This window comes from Theropithecus gelada, chromosome 16 (genome assembly GCF_003255815.1).
Source record: "Theropithecus gelada isolate Dixy chromosome 16, Tgel_1.0, whole genome shotgun sequence".
NCBI lineage: Eukaryota > Metazoa > Chordata > Mammalia > Primates > Cercopithecidae > Theropithecus > Theropithecus gelada.
Genome location: NC_037684.1, coordinates 25375042 through 25393724, shown reverse-complemented (window position 1 = coordinate 25393724; position 18683 = coordinate 25375042). Strand labels below are relative to the sequence as shown.

At 37.9% G+C, this 18683-nt stretch overlaps 1 protein-coding gene across 2 annotated transcripts in view; it reads right to left on the bottom strand.

Annotated features, from left to right (window-relative positions):
* The window catches only part of SKAP1 (src kinase associated phosphoprotein 1), a 305720-nt gene that overhangs the window by 227873 nt on the left and 59164 nt on the right, over positions 1-18683 (bottom strand). For both annotated transcript variants that reach the window (XM_025361855.1, XM_025361856.1), the window contains exon 3: positions 9713-9738. In XM_025361855.1, the coding sequence (XP_025217640.1) occupies positions 9713-9738 (26 nt within the window). The remainder of the gene's footprint in view (positions 1-9712; positions 9739-18683) is intronic.

The following is an 18683-nucleotide window of genomic DNA, read 5'->3' as shown; positions in this document are numbered from 1 at the left end:
TGTAATCCCAGCTACTCAGGACGCTGAGGCAGAGAGAATTGCCTAAAACCCAGGAGGCTGAGATCGCACCACTGCACTCCAGCCTGGGTGATAGAGCAAGACTCTGTTTCAAAAAAAAAAAAAAAAAAAGAAGAATGAGACTACATGTTCTACAGGCTACAGGTAGATGTAAGAAGTGTTTTTCAAAAGTCCAAGGAGTAAAAATAAAATAATACATAGTAAAGAATGGATTATGGGTAAGATTAGCAGGCCTAAACATGTGAGCCAGCTTTTAACATACTGAAGAAAGGGTAAGTTTTCTTTGCGATAACATAAACCATCAATATCACCAAAGCTGTACTGGCAAATGGTGACAAGATTCAACCTCCCCATGCCACATCCCATTCCAAACAGGGATTCTCGTTCATGTATTCGACAACATGTGTGTAACACCACTATCAACAGCCAAAACCTTTCACTGTCAAGAATTCAGTTCAATATTTGGTTCCTTGGAAAAAAAGTTTCACATGAAAAAGTATCTCTTTATTTTAAAAAATTACTTTTTAATTGAGGTATCACTAACACGAGTAGAGGTATCACTAACACGAGTAAAGTGCGTAAATCTTAAGGGTAAGTGGTATCACTTTTTAAGTTTAGGAAAATACCTTTTAGAGATTAATCATGATAAAGAACTTTTCCAGGATGGCAAATGTGTCTTAAATTCACATCAGCTGACAAGGATCGATAGGGTTCACAAGATTGGTTCTCCCACTATTTGCCTCACAAGAGTCAGCAGAAATTGCAATCTTTATTTTACATGTCATATAAATCCCCTTGCCTATAACTTAGCAGTCCCTTTCCTGTGCTAGTGATACTTAGCCATCTTCATAAACAAGTTTCTGAGAGAAGCATGTGTTGATGAGAAGCCAAATGAAAAATAAATGCTTTCTAATAGAATTGGGTCCACCTATTACATTATTTAGCCTCAAAATATCAAGCAAATTCATTGGGTTTCAAGTCTGAATGCTTAACCTACTTACTTACAAAAAAGTTTTAAGCAGAAAAACCAAAAAAGCTTGTATTCAAATGAACTACACTTTTCTCTCAATATTTTTGTGTTTAGAACATGAAAATTTGTTAGAGGCACAAGTCCTGATGAACACTAATTCTTATGTAAAAATTCTATGTTCAGAAACTATACTTCTCACCTGATTTTCTGTGTTGGTCCAGGAATAATACCTTCTAAGATAAACCATTTATAAGTTGTTTTTTTCTTCAACCAGAGTCCCCTGGGCTAATCAAATAAACTTAAAGCAGTCATTAATTTTCAGTGACTTGATTTCCCCTGACATCTACGTGAAGACGAAAATCTGAAGTTCTGTGAACTTCTAAAAAAACTAAGATCGGGTAAGAAAAGGTATTCATTATCAGTCACCGTGAGTATTATACAATACTAATTTAAAATTATTATTATTTTTGTTTTGTTTTTGTTTTGAGACAGGGTCTCACTCTGTCACCCAGGCCAGAGTGCAGTGGTGTAATTGTGGCTCCCTGCAGCCTTGACCTCTCAGGTTCAACTGATCCTCCCACCCCAACCTCCAAAGTAGCTGGGACCACAGGTGCACACCACCATGTTTGGCTAATTTTGGATCTTCTGTAAAGATGGGGTCTCTCTATATTGCCCAGGCTGGTCTGGAACTCCCAGGCTCAAGCAGTCAGCCTCCCTTGGCTTCCCAAAGTGCTGAGATTACAGATGTGACCCACCATGCCTGGCCATATAACTTATTTTTAAATTCACTTTTTCACTTGAGGCCAGGAATAAGAGACCAGCCTGGCCAACATGGCAAAACCCCATCTCTACTAAAAATACAAAAATTAGTAAGGCATGGTGGCACGTCCCTGTAATCTCAACTACTTGGGTGGTTGAGGCACAAGAATTGGTTGAACCCGGGAGATGGGGGTTGCAGTGAACTGAGATCATGCCACTGCACTCCAGCCTGGGTGACAGAGTGAGACTCTGTCTAAAATAAATAAATAAAAATAAAAATAAAAAATAAAAAAAATTCACTTTTAAATGATGAGTAAATTCAACACACCTATATATACCAACGTTCTCAAACATTAAACAACAGAGAATGCTGCTATTTGACCACCATCAGGGCCTTGCCCATTAATTAACATTTCAAAATAAATAGGCCAGAAGCAGTGGCTCATGCCTGTAATTCCAGCACTTTGGGAGACTGAGGCAGGCAAATCTCTTGAGCCCAAAAGTTTGATACCAGCCTGGTAACATGGTGAGACCCTGTCTGTACAAAAAAATACAAAAATTAGCTGGGCATGGTGGCTCATGCCTGTAGTCCCAGCTACTGGGGAGGCCAAAGTGAGAGGATCACTTGATCCCGGGAGATGGAAGCTGCAGTGAGTGAGTCGAGATCAAGCCACCGCACTCCAGCCTAGGTGACAGAGTGAGATTCTGTCTCAAAAACTAAAATAAATAAATAAACAAATAAAATAAATAGACAAAAACTTGAATGGATAAGAAACTGTTAATCATGATTCTACTGAAAAATAGATTACTACCATGCTGTTTTTTTGGTCTGTTTTGGAAAGCTTCTTTATTAAATAAAAAAAGTTAAGTGTGCCCAGAGCAAAACCTTCAAATGTTACAAGAAGGCATATAATGAAAATTCATCTATCCTCTCTTCTCTTGATCCTTCTCTCCAGAGGCAACCATTGTGAGATTTCTTGGGTGTTCTATTAATTTTTGTACCTAATATAACAAGAGTCTCTGTGTGTGTGGCATATGTATTTTTTTCCTCTTTTTAAACAAATGTAACATTTGTTCTGTTGTGTATCCGGCTTTTCTTCCTAACCATTTATCTTGGCAATTGCTCCATATCAGCAATATAGATTTATCTCATTTTTTACTTTAACCAATTTTTAACATTAAAAAATAATACATGCACATGGTGAAAATTCAAATAGTACCAAAGAAGATTCTCTCTTTCATTCGTACCAATATCCCCCCTCAAAAGCGGTTACCTCTGTTAATGGTTACCACTGTTAACAGATTCATATGTATCCTTCCAAAAATATTCTATATACAAATAAAAACACGTGTGGTTGTGCCACACACACACACACACAGAAACAAACTATACACACTGGTTTGCTCAAATTACCCTTTTCATCTAACAATACTCCTTGGAGAACCTTCCATATTACATATTACATATATATGTATCATTTTATTTTAACTCTATATAGTATTCCATTAAATGGATATACATTTATTTAACTAGTCCCCTATTCCTGGACATTTAGGCTGTCTGTAGTCTTTGCTATTCCAAACAATGCTATAATGAACATCCTTGTACACAATACATTGTGTAGGGAATACAGAAGGCAGCATTACCTGATTCCAGTGATTTCTTTTACCTGCATAAAATTTAGTTCTTTTTTTAATCTTAATATAATCTACTACAGAATAGGAAGGACTTTTGGAAAGGACATAAAAATCTTACAAAATGTTAACTTTAAAAAGGAAAAAAGTGAGTCTTTTTGTTATAAAAAATCTTTGACAGTCATTGCAAAACAACTACTGCATTAATTTTAAAATGCATTATTCTGCCCTTTTTAAAAATGCATTATTCCACTAAAGAACACCCTACCAGTAGATGTATAGGAAGTAAAATATTCGAAAAGCTATCAAAATTAGTAATTAACTTCAAAAACAGTTTGTGTGTGTATCCACTTTCTACAGATTAATTTGTATAAAACATAGCAAATAAGAAAAGGGCAGAAAATGCCCGAAGGAAGTCAAGCCACAAAAGCAGCTGTCAAGACTGCTGATGTTAGAAGGTTGGGCCAAAGCCAAAGGCAAGAGTATTCAGCCTGGGTTCATTTCCCCCCTATTAAATCCCCAAGAGACATGGAAAACATGCTGGAAGATTTCTTTTTTAAAAAAGTAGTATGGGTTGAGATAGTCTAGGTTCAAAACCAATGCTTGTGTTTATAAAATATCAGCATTCCAGGAATAGTGGTGGAAAGATACTTAACAATAAATTATAAATATTGTAAATTTAGACTTTTTCTTACATTTGCAAACACGTCATAAATTTGGGCTGTGTTTCTTTGTATAAATCCTACTTATGACTGTGCTGAAACCTTTTGGCATGAATGCAAAGAGTATTTTCATAAATAAAACTTAGTAAAATCACTGTACACTCCATTAATTCAAAAACACTTCTCTTCAACTTCAAAGGAAATTTCCTTCCTCTTTTTTTTAAAGTGTAAAGATGGTGTTTCTTTGCTGCTTTAATGTTTTGCTTCTTGTAGTTGTCATAACTACATGCTCCAAGTATGTGACCACAAGGGACAAGAAGTTAAGCAACATTTGTGCTTCCATTCAACATGTCTCAAACACTGTATAGCAAAAAGCTTGTAAATCTAGCCTCTGAAGTGGCTACCACCAATAAAAATGCTCTCTATAAATACAAACCTTACAAATCTATACATGGTAAGTTTCATGGCCCTACACCAGGGTTCAGCTATAATGAATGAATTAATTTTATGAAAAGATAAGTGAAATTTTTATTATCAAAGTTTCATACATGTATGTACTTGCCTCGCCCTACTTTGGGACATAATAATACTTGTTACCACTTTAGTAAGTGCCTACCATGTGGCAAGCACTCCTCATGAGTCATAATCTCATTAAAACTCATTACATCTCATAACAACTGTGAAGTAGATATTATTAGTGAGATTTTATACATAAGGAAACTGAAGCTTCAAGAAGTTATGTAATTTGCAGTAGCTAACAAAGTTTCTAAGCAGAGGAGCTGGGATTCTAATTCAGGTCTGATTTCAAAGCTTAGGCTCTTTTTATCATAAAACATTAACCTGAACAGCAATTTAAAAAATCAGTTCACTATTCTATGTACTTTATATCCAGATGCAGAAAGCAATGTATGCATTAATATACTAGGTCTCATGACAGAGATAAAAGAATAATGTTACATTTTTAATCAATCTCAACTTTTTTTCTTTTACCTTTGTATTATGGAGAAGTTTACCCATGTATTGAAGTAGACAAAACAGTGTAACAAACTCCCATATATACATCATCCAACTTCAACAAGTGTCAATTTATGGTCGATCTTGTCTCATCTATACTTACCCTGTTTCTTTCTCCTCTCCCATATTATTTCTCAGACATTATATCTTTAAATATCATAGCACACCTCTCTCTAAAATCAAGAACTCTTTTTTAAAAAATTAACCTCTAAAATAAAGAACTCTTTTTAACCTCTAAAATAAAGAACTCTTTTTTAAAAAATTAACCGTAATATCACTGCCACACCTAAAAAAAATCAGTAGTTTCCTGATAATGTAAAATAACCAGTCAGTGTTCATATTTCTAATTCTCTCATAGATGTCATTTTTAAAAATAGTTTGCTTGACTCAGAATGCACATAAAGTTTATACATTCGTTGGTAAATGTCTTAAATCCCTCAATTTACAGTTATGGCTTTATAATTTCCTTACTCACTTAGCACTATTTGTTTTTGCCAGGCTATATTTTTATTTGTTTATTTCTTTGTTTGTGTGTTTTGAGACAAGATCTCCCTCTGTCTCCTAGGCTGAAGTGCAGTGGCACGATCTCGGCTTACTGCAGTCTCAACCTGCCAGGCTCAAGTGATCCTCCCACCTCAGCCTCCCAAGCGGCTAGGACCACAGGCCTGTGCCACCACGCCCAGCTAATTTTGTTTTTTTGTAGATACAGGGTCTCACCATGTTGCCCAGATTGATCTCAAACTCCTAGGCTCAAGTGATATACCTGCCCTCAGCCTGCCAAAGTGCTGGGACTACAGGCATGAGCCACCCCGTACCTGGCCTGCCAGGCTATATTATTAGGCATTGATTTACTTTGGCATTAATATAGGCTTGCCATTTCAAAATGAGATTTTTAAGCTTCACAAAGTAGAATTTTTCGTATTGAAATATACTGAATAATTTTCTCAGAAACCCTTTATACCACTTATAGAGATACTCAAAGAATCTTTAAGTTGGCAAGAGATTCCACTGACCCATGTTTACCACTACTACAAATGTAATGTGAGTGATCACTGGACAGAAAAAAAAAGAGATATTATTATATATAATATTCCCATGGTCTTCCCTAGATTTTTATTTAAATATTATGTCATTTGTTTTAGATTCTGGGCCTATGGTGGGAAATTCAATCTAATATTCATGAAGTTTTTTTTGTAGCAATAAATTTTGAATTACAAACATTATACCTTATAATCAAATTTTTGATTAAAAATTGTCACTAACTCATTTTATAAAAGAGGAAACTGAAGCAAAATGAAGGAAATCAGTTTGCTCAGTAACTTTAAGTAATAGTGTCATCAAATCTAAGGGCAAAATTAATATTGCCTTATCAATATCACCTTTTAGATATAGATTACTGAAATTATAAAAATTCCATGGCAAAAACTCCACTGGCTTTTCTTCGTAACTTTAAGTAAAAAATTAAATAGAAAATTTTTTTGAGTAAGCAGGACATGAATTATCAAAGCAATATTATGTCTTATTGTCAAGTAAAAACAAAAAGCCTTTTTCATGTTCTCCAATTATATTTAAGCTCATTAAAAGTGCCCTTCCATTTATATCCCCTCTACATTAAAGTAATATATTCTTTGGATCATGTTTTATTTTCCCTGTTTCCTTTTTAAAATAAATATCACTCAGGAAGTTGACAGTGGACCAATAAGAAAACCTAGGTGGAAATGTGAGAGAAAGAATTACCATTAATGTACCATTATGATAAATAGAAACTACTGGCTTTTTTTTTTTTTTTTTTAACCATGTCCAGGTACTAAGCTAGATGCTTACACACATTACTACTAACCCTCAACAACCTTGCAATGAGACAGTGAAAAACAGTCACGAAGAGTATGGGCTCTCTACCTCTGGAGATAATGGGCTCTAGAATCCATACAGGGTTTCTTATTGGGGTGATGAAACGTTCTGAAATTAGATAGTGGTGATGGTTGCACAACTTGTACTGCACTATACTATACTATATCTATACCACTAACTTGTACCCTTTAAAAGGGTAAATTTTATGGCATGTGAATTATATCTTGATAAGGCTGCTTTTTTTTTTTTTTTTTTTTTTTTTTGAGACATGAGTTTCGCTCATGTTGCCAAGGCTTGAGTGCAATGGCACAGTCTCGGCTCACTGAAACCTCCACCTCCCAGGTTCAAGTAATTCTCCTGCCTTAGCCTTCCAAGTAGCTGGGACTACAGGCATGCACCACCACTCTCAGCTAATTTTTTGTATTTAGTACATGTTGGTCAGGCTGGTCTCGAACTCCTGATCTCAGGTGATCCACCTGCCTGCCTCAGCCTCCCAAAGTACTAGGATTACAAGCATAAGACACCTTACCCAGCCAAGGCTACTATTTTTAAAATATGTGCTACTAAAAGGATATACAAATAATGGATCTTTTATAATGAAAGACTATTTTCCTTCCAGGCATCAGACCTGGTTTAGTTCAAATATCTTGAAGAACTCAAGTGCGTATTTAGGCAAATGCAGAGTTAATAAAATTCATCCCATCATCTTCTTGTACAGAGGGTCCTGTCACAGACAAAAATGCTCAGAAAGTTTGGGGCCATCATTTCTGTTCTTTCTCACTCCCATCCCAACACCACCCAGTTTTCAAGGGCTTTAAAGATTCTTCTGCTAGTTGTTCTCTTTCTTACATATTTCTAATCTTTTCATAATCTTAAATTGTCCTGTTGTACCTTATCTAGACCAGTTACTGCTCCTACCCATCCCACCAGCTTCTGAAGCACATAATCAGCTAAGGTCTGATCAAAAGGGCAAGGTAAAAGATACTTTTACCTCTCACTAATGCCCCCCACCCCTGAAAATATGTGAGAAGGCATGAGACTAGGGGCTAGGGCATGAGTTTTTCTATATCATCTTTCCTTACATTTACTTCCAAATGCACTAAGATTTTGCCACATACATTTAATTGCTGTCAAGAAGCAAATACAGTTTTCTGTTCTAAATAAATTTTCACTTGTCTCCTTGGCTGCTCTACCTCTGTCCTCTCTCCAAGAGAGAAAGGATGGGTAGAAGCTGCTTTATGTTGAAAGATGACTGCAATGCCACCATGTCAAGAATCTGGTAAGATGTTCCCTTTGTCTTTTTTAGTCCCATATAGTCTCTTGTGTTAAGCTCCAAAATTATTTTCTCTTCTCAACCTATTCCTATACCACATCTCTGACACTAATTCTTTATTTCTCCTTTAGGTAATTAATTCTACCCTCACAGTTTCATTCATTTCTGCCAGTTCACAATCATATTCTTCCCCCTGTGGATTTTGGTTAACATCTGTTAAACCCTGAACTATAGGGCCATCCCCTGAATAGTGCAATTCACATTTTGCAAAGCAAACCACTACATTATTACATAAAATTATCCACTGCTCAATCTATGTTTTCAGCTATCAATGCTTTAGGACAGTGCGATATATAGTAACAGCACATCACATTATGTAAAATAGTGTAAGTGCTCCCACTTTAACTTACAAGAGTCAAGAAGCTTTGAAAATATATGATTTTTATTTCTTAAAGATGGCTTTAAAAGAAAGCTTTATAAAAACTTGAAATACACTAAAAGTATGAGCCAGAAAAATAAAAATTTTAATAAAACTATTATAACCACTCACAATTTTAATTTATTTAAGGTATTACTATTCACTGAGGTTGGATACAGTGACAACATTAACAGAATAAAAAGTACTTAAAAAGTTTACAATTGGTTAAGAAAGTTATAGAGCAAAATAGTTCATAAAGCAATTTGTAAGTTTGATCTAAAACTCTGATTATCTGAGAAAATAAAGCCCTTCCATTTACAATAAATTAAGATAATATTCAGGTTGACATTTCCAACATTCTCAACCAAGGAAGGAAGGCAAATACTTTAAAAGATATCCCCTCAAACTGTTTGAATTCAGAAAAAAAATTTCAATTCTGAACCTTTTAAAAATGTGTTTTCATCCTGGCCTTTTTTTTTTTTAATTTTGCACACAGCTGTCTGTAGTACTTTTTAGAATCATGCCAGATGCTGGGTTCATCAAGCAAAAGCAGGAAAACAATGGTTTGAAAGCAATTAGAAGCACTGAGGCTGCAGCGAGGCTCATATTAAAATGTGATAACACTGTTCTAGTGGGAATTTCAACACTGCTCCATTTCTGACATTTCTCTGCTGCCAGACAGGCAGGTTGTGTGGAAGGGCACTGTGATCGAGGAGGTAACATACTGGAATTTATTTCTGGAGCAAATGAAGGATTAGCTGAGTTGGAACCCTCCCAAGGTTTTTATTATGGACTCGGCTACTATTTTATTTGAATGCTACTGGATCCTGTTGGCACCTAACAAAGCTCAAGGAATTAAAGCATATTATAGCCTTGGTTTTATAAAATAATCTAGCAACAATCCGCTCAGAAGGAAGAAGCATAGAGCCTTTTGTTGCTAAAAAGCAGGGCAGGGGGGCGCAGCAGGGTGAAGGTTAATTAAACACTCCACTAACTTTCCTTGGAAATGGCTAATGCCACTCTGTGGAGAAGTCTGTAGAGAAGAGACAGAAATAAACAATCCCATTTACACATTTTTAGCATAAAACCATACGTGGTCAAAGAGGACTTACCTTGGGGCTGAAAATCCCAATAGTACCTGAAATACAAGGGGAAAAAATAAGGGAGTAAGTCAAACTTGTATTTCTCAAATTTGGTTGGCCTACCATAGTATAGCACCTGGTCCAGGAAGCTTGCTAAAGTCTATAACCAGCCAAAGTCACTACTAATTTTGAGGAAAACAAAAGGTTGTCCCTGACATTTGAAAGAGTCTCAATGGCTTAAAAGATGCATTTAATTCACTGAAATTCCTCAGATAATTTTGACTTTACAGCTGGAAAGATCCTAAAAGGGAACCTAGCGGTGGCCTGGGGTTTCTCGTCAAGAGCTCTACAGGCTTTCAGCAGGATGGTTCTTTGCTGTGACAATCTGGCCCGTGTATTACAGGACCATTACCATCACTGGTCCTAGGTAACAAATACCAGAGGCACTCCCAGTTGTTACAACAGTCAAACCCCACCACCAACACCAACACATCCTCAAATGCCTCGTAAGCCTAATTTTTTTTCTCTGTTACCCAGGCTGGAGTACAGTGACACAATCATAGCTCACTGCAGCCTCGAACTCCTGGACTTTGCCTTTTAAGTCTAAATTCTTAATTTTACAAGTGAAACATGGGCCGGGTGCAGTGGCTGATGCGGTGGCACTTTGGGAGGCCAAAGCAGGCAGATCACGAGGTCAGGAGTTCGAGACCAGCCTGACCAACATGGTGAAACTCTATCTCTACTAAAAATACACAAATTAGCTGGGCGTGGTGGCAGGCGCCTGTAATCGCAGCTACTCAGGAGGCTGAGGCAGGAGAATCCCTTGAACCCAGGAGGCGGAGGTTGCAGCGAGCCAAGATCGCACCATTGCACTCCAGCCTAGGTGACAGAGCGAGACTCCGTCTCAAAAAACAAAATAAAACAAACAACAAGTGAAACATGAACAATTAACTTAAGGTTGTCTAACATTTTAGTGCAATTGACTTAAGGTTGTCTAACATTTTAGTGTCTGAGCCAAGAATGGGGCTCTTGCAGTTCATTGTACCATCCTATCTCCTCTATTATTTTAAGAAATAATTGGCAAAACTGACAACCCTTGAAGTCTTTTTTTTTTTTTTTTTTCCTGAGACTGGGTCTTGCTCTATCACCCAAGCTGGAATGCAATGGCATGAACATCACTCACTGCAGCCTTGACATGCTGGGCTCAAGAGATCCTCCTGCCTCAGCCTCCCATGTAGCTGGGGCCACAGGCACGTGCCACCACATCTAGATGCTTACACACATTACTACTAGTTCTCAATGACGTTGCAATGAGAGAGTGAAAAGCAATTACTGTTTTTTGTCTTTTTTTTTTTTTTGGTAGCAATGGGGTCTCACTTTGTTGCCCAGGCTGGGGCTTAAGCAATCCTCCCACTTTGGCATCCCAAAGTGTTGGGATTACAGGAATGAGCCACTGCATCCAGCAACTCTTGAAGTCTTAAACTAACAAAATAGCAATGGTGGAAAGGATCATTTGTAAGTCTCTTATTTGGAAACTAAATTGCATTTCTTTCCCCACAAAAACAATGTTATATATGATGATTACCCAAGAAAGTCTACTGTATTTTGGATCCCATTTCCTCCTACCTTCACAGGAACTTTACGTTATTCTTTATTGATTTTTCTCTTGTCTGTATTCAACCTCTTCCTCCAGTTTGGCCCTTTCCATCAGCGTTTATGCTCATATAAAAATAAAGCAAATCCTCCCTCACCCCTTCACATCCCTCCACCTGCTGTCCTGTTTCCCTTCATGTCACAGTGACATTTTCAAAAGCACTGTCTACACTTGGCTCATTTTAGTCCCTCACTGCCCACTTACTCAACATCCTCCAGTCAGGCTCAGAGCCATTGCACATTAACTGTTGCTACAGACACAATAACCTTCATGCCACCAAATATAAGGGATGCTTTTCTATCCTCATTTTGATCTCTCAGGAGTGTATATGTGTGTCGGAGCTTTTTTTTTTTTTTTTTTTTTTTAACCTAGGGAGGGAGTCCACAGTTTTTTATAGAATTATTTTGCAGTGGTGCCCAAGAGAGAGAATACAGTCATGGTTTCTTAGTTTCTGTTTCTGATGGGTCAGTAAAGCCCCTTCCTCATCCCTCTTTTCCACTTACCACTAGAGGCAGAAACTAAAAATCATGGCTTCACCCTGCTAAAAGCCAAAAACAAAACAAAAGAGAACAACAAAAAAAATAAGGCAGGTTGGAATTTGCAGTTTAAAAGGTCCACAAACCACAAAAAAAGATGCAGAAAAGGAGATAGGTGATAATGGTGTGTCTTCTAGTACATACATTACTAAAATTAGGCTTGGCTTCTTCAGGGCAGAGTATCAGCCCAGTGAGTATATTGGTTATTTCTTTACTGTGTGATAAATTTTCAGAAAATGAAGACAGAAGAGGTCAGTGGAGAGTAAGTATGTTGCCATAATTCACAGTTGAATTTGGGGAACATTATCAGACATAAGAAAGTGGAGAAGAAACCTGACAATTTGTCCTTCCTTGTTCCTTTCCTTTTCCAGAACAGTTCTGCGCTGGCAATCAGGTGAAGAAAAATGTAAGATACTTAGGTTAGAGGGTGAGGAAATTCCAGGACAGCTTTGACATCTGCAGTAGCAAAGGGGAGAGGAAGGGGCAGAGGACGGGATGGGAAGTGGAAAGCTTCAAAAGCTGGGAAGAAGGAGCATCCATATCAATGCAGGGGCATATGTAAGCTGAAACTGGATGAAACTTAAATACATTGTGAATAATAGTATGATGGGTCAGTCTCCACCTAACAGACAGTGCAGCTTTCCACCGTACCTGGCCACCATGAAGAGTTTTCCATAAAACTCCTTTCTGTAAAACATAGCTAATCAAGCAAATCATCAAATGGCTGAGCAATTTTCTATCTGCTCTTGCTATTTTCCATCTTCTCTTGAGGCACTTCCCTAACCCCCAATTCCTATCATTACCCAACTTCTAATTTAATATAAATAGAAATTAGGGTTCGAGTATGTGCATACATATATGTGCACATGTGTATGTACACACACTCTCTCTCTCTTCTTTCCAAAATATTGATGATGGCAACAGCAGGAACTGTGCTAACCAATGTTGTTCTCATTTATTGACCCAGAAAAAACTCTAGTCATACAGTGGCAGTTAAAAGGTGCTCTAGGTAAATTGTTAAATAGGCAAAGTATGTTATTGATGATCTCAGCCTCTTCTCTGCCTCCCTGTCCCATGATGCCCACTCCAACTAATACACATTTTCAGTCCTTTTCTCTACCTACTTTACAGTGCCCTGGCTTCCTGGTTTCTCTTGTTAGTCGAGAAGAAATATGATCTTATAAGTCATATATACTAAGAGTATTGCTTCTGCCAATAGTAGTTATATCTTAAGAACTCAACAGTATCAAATAAAGTAGTAGGTTCATCTAGTTGATGTTAAATAGCAGAACCTGCTTTATTCCTGGTAATACTGTAATTAAATATTTCTGTCAAACTTTCGATCATAAGATGAATAAGTTCTAAGGATCTAATGTACAGCATGGTGACTATAGTTAATAATACTGTGTTACATACTTGAAATTTGGTAAGAGAATAGATTTTAAGTACTTTCACCAAAAAAAAAAGGTAACCATGTAAGCCATGTAAGGTGATGAATGTATTAATTAATATGACTAAGGTAATCATTTCACCGTGTGTGTGTGTGTGTGTGTGTGTGTGTGTATATAATCATACTGTGCATTTTAAATATATTCCACTGCATTTGTCAATTTAAAAAAATCTGAGGTTGGGTGTGGTGGCTCACACCTGTAATCCCAGCACTTTGGGAGGCCAAGACAGGAGGATTGCTCGAGCCCAGGAGTTCAAGATGAGCTTGGGAAACATGGAGAAATCCCATCTCTACAAAAGGTACAAAAATTAGCTGGGCGTGGTGGCACATGCTAGTCCTAGCTACTGGGGAGGCTGAGGTGGGAGGATCGCTTGAACCTGGGAGGTTGAGGTTGTAGTTGGCTGTGATCATGCCACTGGACTCCAGCTTGGGTAATAGAACGAGATCCTGTCAACAAAAAAAAAAAAAAAAAAAAAAAAGAAGAAAAAAAAAAGAAAATTCTGACAATAAAAATTATATGTAGAACTTGATGTGGAACAGTATGAAGTGGAATGTTAGTTCCCTTCTTTTTCAGAAGGTATCTTGCTATCCTAACTTTTCTCCCTCTATTCTTTCTCTAAATATTATTTATGGATTAACCCTTCAGGGAGTTTGTTTTTTTAAAAAGCCACACCTCTATTCCAAAGCTCACAAAGAACACTTCTAAAAGGAAATCCCAAAAGGTGAGCAACTGCATCCCTCACTGGAGGGCACCACAGATTAGTCTCCGCTGGACACCTTTAAGATCTTGGTCTTGTCTTGTTAAAGATATTCCATGGGTGGCCTTCTTCATGTTCTCTAGAAATATAATTCCACAATAGAGAATTCTATACTCTTTAGGAGGGATTTAGTAATATCCTGCCAACATCTTCCAATTCATACTGTTTTTCTGAAAACAATTCTCCTTTAGCCAGAGAATCCAACAAGTCTGAAATTAGAAATTTTAAACCAAAATACAAAGACCACAATAGAAGTATACAGAAGAAAAAGTACATAAATACACACATACAGAGTTGTGTTTATCCTAAAAGCCTCTGAGAATTTCATATCAGGCCTGTGCAGATAGATAACAAACACTTCTTTAATCTTCTCTTTGAAGCTTCAGCTTCAATAGGAAAGGGAAGCTATCACTCCTCTGCAATATCCATACTCAATGTCATCAGGACCATGCAAATGACATCTGGAACTGAAAAATGATGAGTACAGAATGAGCAGAGAGAGAATGTTGCAACTATATTGATGATGATCATTTTCACATTCAGTAAAAATAAACCCATCTTCATTTGTGCCTCCAATAGTGAAAATGGAAGAATAAAATTTCACAATATTTTCTCTATGCAACAGAACAGTCTTAAAATTTTAGCATTACATTGTAGAGTATGCTATTTATGTTTTCAAATTAAAGATGTTTTGGCTGGGCACAGTGACTTGTGCCTGTAATCCCAGTACTTTGGGAGGTCAGAAGTTCCATATTAGCCTGACCAACATGGTGAAATCCTGTCTCTACTAAAAACACAAAAAAATTAGCTGGGCGTGGTGGCGCATGCCTGTAATCTCAACTACTTAGGAGTCTGAGGCAGAAGGATCACTTGAACTCAGGAGGAGAGGTTGCAGTGAACCGAGATTAAGCCATGCACTCCGGCCTTGGCAAGAGAGAGACTCTGTCTCAAAATAAATAAATAAACATAAATAAATAAAATAAGGATGTTTTAACTGAACTTTAGGTCAGATGCAGTGGCTCACACCTATAATCCAAGCACTCTGAGAGGTCAAGGTGGGTATATTGCTTGAGCCCAGGAGTTTGAGTCCAGCCTAGACAACATGGCAAAACCCTGTCTCTACAAAAAGTACAAAGATTAGCTGGGTGTGGTGGTGTGCACCTGTAGTCCCAGTTGCTGAGGAGGCTGAGATGGGAGGATTGCATGAGCCTGGAAGGTTGAGGCTACAGTGACCCATGATTGCACCACTGCACTCCAGCCTAGGCAACAGAGTGAGACCATGTCTCGGAAAAAAAAAAAAGTAAAAAATAAAAAATGAATTTTAGTATGGGGAAAGGTACAAATAAATTGAACCCACAGTATTGAGGGAATCTTGATAAGCAGCAGTCACTGTAGTAGTAATAATAGTAGCGCTAATAACAATGCTAAGATTTATTGAACATTTTGTTGGATGTTGCTCTAAGCACTTTTCTTACATTAACCCATTTCCTCCACACTCTAACCCTATTATTATGCCCATTTTCTAAATGAGAAAACTGAGGCATCAAGGATTAAATAACTTACTCATCATTACACAGCTTTTAAGTGGAATGGACAAGTTTCTATCACCACCAACCAGTTTCAGAACAGGACCTCTAATAAGAAACTAAGGAGGAAAGTCTTGAAAACATAATCTAACAATTAAAACAATCATCAAAATTAACTGAGTCTTTCTCTAAAGATATTTTACTATTCTAAAAGAATTCAGTGACTCAGACAACCAATTCAATATTTATTGGATGTTTTCTATGACAAGCCCTTTGCCCAGGTACTATGGTTGAAATGATGACTATAATAGATATGGTTCATCTACAAATATATTTCAGTATCTTTCATGCTGCGAACACACAGTTCTAGGTTGCCACCCCAAATTCACAGAGTCTATAAAGAACTTAATCAGACAAGCAAAAAACAACGCCATCAAAAAGTTTGCAAAAGACATGAACAGACACTTCTCAAGAGAAGACACACAAGTGGCCAACGAATATTTTTAAATGCTCAACATTACTAATCATCAGAGAAATGCAAATCAAAACCATCTCACACCAATCAGAATGGCTATCATTATTATTATATTTTTTTGAAACAGGGTCTCACCCTGTCGTCTATGCTGGAGTGCTGTGGTGTGATCATGGCTTACTGCAGCCTCAACCTCCTGGGCTCAGGCGATCCTCCCCACCTCAGCCTCCCAGTAGCTGGGAGCAGCACATGCCACCACACCTGGCTAATTATTGTATTTTTTGTAGAGACAAGGTTTCTCAATGTTGCCCAGGCTGGTCTCAAACTCCTGAGCTCAAGCTCGCCTCAGCCACCCAAAGTGCTGGGATTACAAGTGTGAGCCACCACACCTAGCCAGAATGGTTATTATTAAAAAGTCAAGAAACAACAGGTGCTGGTGAGGCTGTGGAGAAAAAAGGAACACTTATACACTGTTGGTGGGAATGTAAATTAGTTTAGCTGCTGTGGAAAGCAGTTTGGAGATTTGTCAAAGAACTTAAAACAGAACTACCATTCAACCTAGCAATCCCATTACTGGGTATATATCCAAAAGAAAATAAATCCTTCTACCAAAAAGACATATGCACTTGTAGGTTCATCACAGCACTATTCACAATGCAAAGACATGGAATCAATCTATGTGTCTATCAACAGTGGAATAGATTTTTTTAAATGTAGTATATATACACCATGGACTATGATGCAGCCATAATAAAGAATGAAATCATGTCCTTTTCAGCAACATGGATGCAGCTGGAGGCCATTATCCTAAGCAAATTAATGCAGAAACAGAAAACCAAATATTGCATGCTCTCACTTAAAAGTGGGAGCTAAACATTAGGTACTTATGAACATAAAGGTATGAGCAATAGACACTAGGGACTAAAAGAGGTGGGGAAACAGAAAGAGGGGTAGGAGTTGAAAAACTATTGGGTACTATGCTCACTATTTGAGTGATGGGATCATTTGTATCCCAAGCTTCAGCATCACACTATATACCCTGAAACAAACCTGCACATGTACCCCAAGTCTAAAATAAAAGTTGAAATAGTAAAAAATAAACAAACAATTCACAGAAAACATTATCAGGTTTCTGCTGAAAATAGGGCTACTGAATCTAAATCAACAGATTGCAAGGGAGAGAATATCAGATTCTTGGCCATGGAGCTAACCAATGAACATGGTTACTGAGATCAAAGTACTCAGAGCTTTATCCCCCTCAGTCAGCTAATTAGATAGATCCTGATGAAACAGGTCAAACAACTGTAGCTGTTCTCATATTATTAGAAATACTGGTCAGGTGAGGTGGCTCATGCCTGCAATCCCAGCACTCTGGGAGGCCAAGGCAGGTAGGTTGCTTGGACCCAGGATCTTGAGACCAGCCATGGGTAACATGGCAAAACCCTGTCTCTAAAAAAAAAAAAAAAAAAAAGCCAGGCGTGGTGGGGCATGCCTGTAGTCCCAGCTACTTGGGAGGCTGAAATGGGAGAATCCCTTGAGCCCGTGAGTTTGAGGCAGCAGTGAGCCATGATTGCAGCACCGCAACTCCAGCCTGGGTGAAACAGCAAGACCCTGTCTAAAAAAAAAAAAAAAAAAAAAAAAAAGAAAGGAAAAATAATTCTATTTCCCAACTATAATAAAATGATTAACATTTATTAGCATTTATATGTTAGGCATTGTGCTAGATATACACATATACATATACATCGTATACATATTTTTGAGACAGAATCTCACTCTGTCACCCAGGCTGGAGTGCAGTGGCACAATCTCAGCTCACTGCAACCTCTGTCTCCTGGATTCACGCGATTCTCGTGCCTCAGCCTCCTGAGTAGCTGGGATTACAAGCGTGTGCCACCACACCCAGTTAATTTTTTTCTTTTTAGTAGAGATGGGGTTTTCCCACGTTGGCAAGGTTGGTCTTGAACACCTGGCCTCAAGTGATTTACCCACTTCAGCCTCCCCAAAGTGCTGGGATTACATGCTTGAGCCACCACATCCAGCCCTGTGCTAGGTATATGTTTTAAATGTATTATTTTATTTATTTATTTATTTATTTTTGAGACAGAGTTTTGCTCTTGTTACCCAGGCTAGAGTGTAATGGTGCAGTCTTGGCTCACCGCAACCCCGCCTCCCAGGTTCAAGGGATTCTCCTGCCTCAGCCTCCTGAGTAGCTGGGATTATAGGCATGCGCCACCATGCCTAGCTAATTTTGTATTTTTAGTAGAGAGGGGTTTCTCTCTGTTGGTTAGGCTGGTCTCGAACTCCTGACCTCAGGTGATCTGCCCGCCTTGGCTTCCCAAAGTGCTAGGATTACAGGGATGAGCCACCACGCCTGGCACATGTATTATTTTATTTAATATTCATAACAACCCTAGGAAGTCAGGACTTTTTTTTTATTTTTAAGACAAAGTTGCATTCTGTCATCCAGGCTGGAATGCAGTGCTGCAATCATAGCTTATTATAAACTTGAACTCCCGGGCTCAAGCAATCTTCCTGCCTCAGCCTCCCAAGTAGCTGGGACTATAGGTGTGCACCACCACACCTGGCTAATTTCTCTTATTTT